Source organism: Aplysia californica, unplaced genomic scaffold (genome assembly GCF_000002075.1).
Source record: "Aplysia californica isolate F4 #8 unplaced genomic scaffold, AplCal3.0 scaffold01042, whole genome shotgun sequence".
Classification (NCBI taxonomy): Eukaryota; Metazoa; Mollusca; class Gastropoda; order Aplysiida; family Aplysiidae; genus Aplysia; species Aplysia californica.
The window spans coordinates 13,511-15,674 of record NW_004798312.1 but is presented as its reverse complement, the minus strand read 5'-3'; the positions used below and the strand labels follow the sequence as shown (position 1 = coordinate 15,674).

General features: G+C 40.9%; 1 protein-coding gene across 1 annotated transcript in view; it reads left to right on the top strand.

Moving 5' to 3' along the window:
* The window catches only part of LOC101853044 (myophilin), a 50,124-nt gene that overhangs the window by 45,316 nt on the left and 2,644 nt on the right, over positions 1-2,164 (top strand). The window contains exon 5 of the mRNA XM_005111331.3: positions 529-602. Coding sequence (XP_005111388.1) covers positions 529-602 — 74 coding nt within the window. The remainder of the gene's footprint in view (positions 1-528; positions 603-2,164) is intronic.

Here is a 2,164-nt window from a genome sequence, read left to right as displayed (position 1 = left end):
CTCTCTCTCTCCCACTCTCTCCCCCCCCTCTCTCTTTCTATCTGATGAAAAAAATGTCTATTCTTCAGAACTATATTATGACCTAATTGTGTTGCAAGTGCTGTAAAACTCTTTTTTTTAATGAAAAAGAACCCCCACACATTAACTTTTTGTCCCATCTGTAATTCTGCATTTTTATCTATTGTAATGTAGTGTGAATATGTTACATCATATAGTCTTTTATTGTAATTTATTGTTAATATTTTACGTCCCTTAGTCGTTTATTTTAATATTAATATTTTTTCGTCCCATAGTCGTAAATTGTAACTTATCTTTGATATTTCAAATCCCAAAGACATTTATTGTAATTTATCATAAATATTTCACGTCCCATAGTTGTAAATTGTAATTTTTCTTTGATATATCAAGTATCATAAACATTTATTGTAATTTATTGTTAATATTTTCCGCCCCATAGTCGTTTATTGTAATAATTTATTGTTAATAACCTACGCTCACATATGAAATAAATGTGCCTCTATGTTGCAGGGGGCGAACCCAAATGAACCTCTTGGGGTGGACCAATTTCAAGCTGCATTGAAAGATGGAATTATTTTATGCAAGTAAGTACATGTTATTAGTATCTTCTAAAGCATGTATGGTCCCTACCTGAATTTGGTAATATGTGAGGCATAGTGGTGAAATCAGGTAAAATTAGAAAAATATACAGGTATAATATCTATCTATCTATCTGTCCATATATATAAATAAATAAAGAGAGAGAGAGATAGAGAGAGGGGAGAGAGAGATAGAGAGAGGGGAGAGAGAGAGAAAGAGAGAGAGAGAGAAAGAGAGAGAGAGAGAGAGAGAGAGAAAGAGAGAGAGAGAGAAAGAGAGAGAGAGAAAGAGAGAGAGAGAGAAAGAGAGAGAGAAAGAGAGAGAGAGAGAGAGAGAGAGAGATAGAGAATTGTACAGGGGCAGAAAACACGGAGAAGTTTCCATGAGGGGAGGCAACACAGGGGCACAGGGGAGTCAACCCTCTTAGAGTGGAGCACCGTACAAATGTATTATGGAAGTGTCTTGGGAGACCTGGGAAATTATGTTCGATGCTCATGCGCGATTCTCATTCTTTTTTTTAAATTTTATTTTAGTTTAGGCTCAGAAAGGCCAAATTTGGCTCTTCCTTTGCAAATTTTCCTCAGCTTCTGTCAGCCCTTGGCCTGCACTCTAATGTTCCACCATTTACACGTTCGATTGTCGAATGCCAAAACCAGGGCACCACTTCACTTTTTAAAAAGCTCATTAGTTGTTTTCAAAAGATACAAATATTGTACTGTCCAACTAGGATCCTGACCTCCCAAGCCTCTTCCATATATTCTTGTACACGTTAGGGGAGACAAAGAAGATAACTTGTAGAAGGGGGCCATACAAAGAAAAGTAATAGATGCTGACGAAAATACAGTTCAGAGATCTGTTATAGACGAGGGAGACACTTTCATCACCATCTTGTCCTTTACGTACATTTTGTAAAGGTCTCGCAGTGATTAGTGCGCTTGTCTCTGAAGCGGAAAGTCCGGGTTCGAGCCTCCGTTCAAACACAAATTTTGTTCGCCCCCTCCTGCCCACCCAGCAGTAATGGGTACCTGACTTCGAGTTGGGGAAGTAAAGGCGGCGTGGAAAGGAACTGGCCACCCTACCACAATATGCCGAAGGCCCAGGAAGTTGTCTCAGTAACAAGGAAAACTCCAATGTCCGGATCGGATGTGGGAACAACTTTTTTTTTTTTTTTACTTTACTCGCAGTGATTATAGAGGGGGGCTCTCGTGGCCTAGAGGTTAAGGTGTTGGCCTCTCATTCAAAAGGTCCCGGGTTCGAATCCGGGTAGCGACCGAAAAATTTTCTCCTCTAAAATTGTCTCCTTTCACCTTCTTTCCTGTTCCCTAGCACTGTTCTGTTGTCTTCTTTCATTTCCACTTTCTGCCCCCACCCCCTCACCTCCTTTGCCCCCTCCTCTGGGCTCCTGACTCTTTCTGCAGCCTTTCTACTGCTACTCCTTGGCTCCTCCTTACTGCTGTCTTTCTGCCACACCCCTGATCTTCTGGTAGGAAAGATCTACACCTAGCCTCCTCGGACAAGGGCGAAAAATCTCGGAGGGCCCGTGTGCAAGTTGCGCACGTTAAAGATC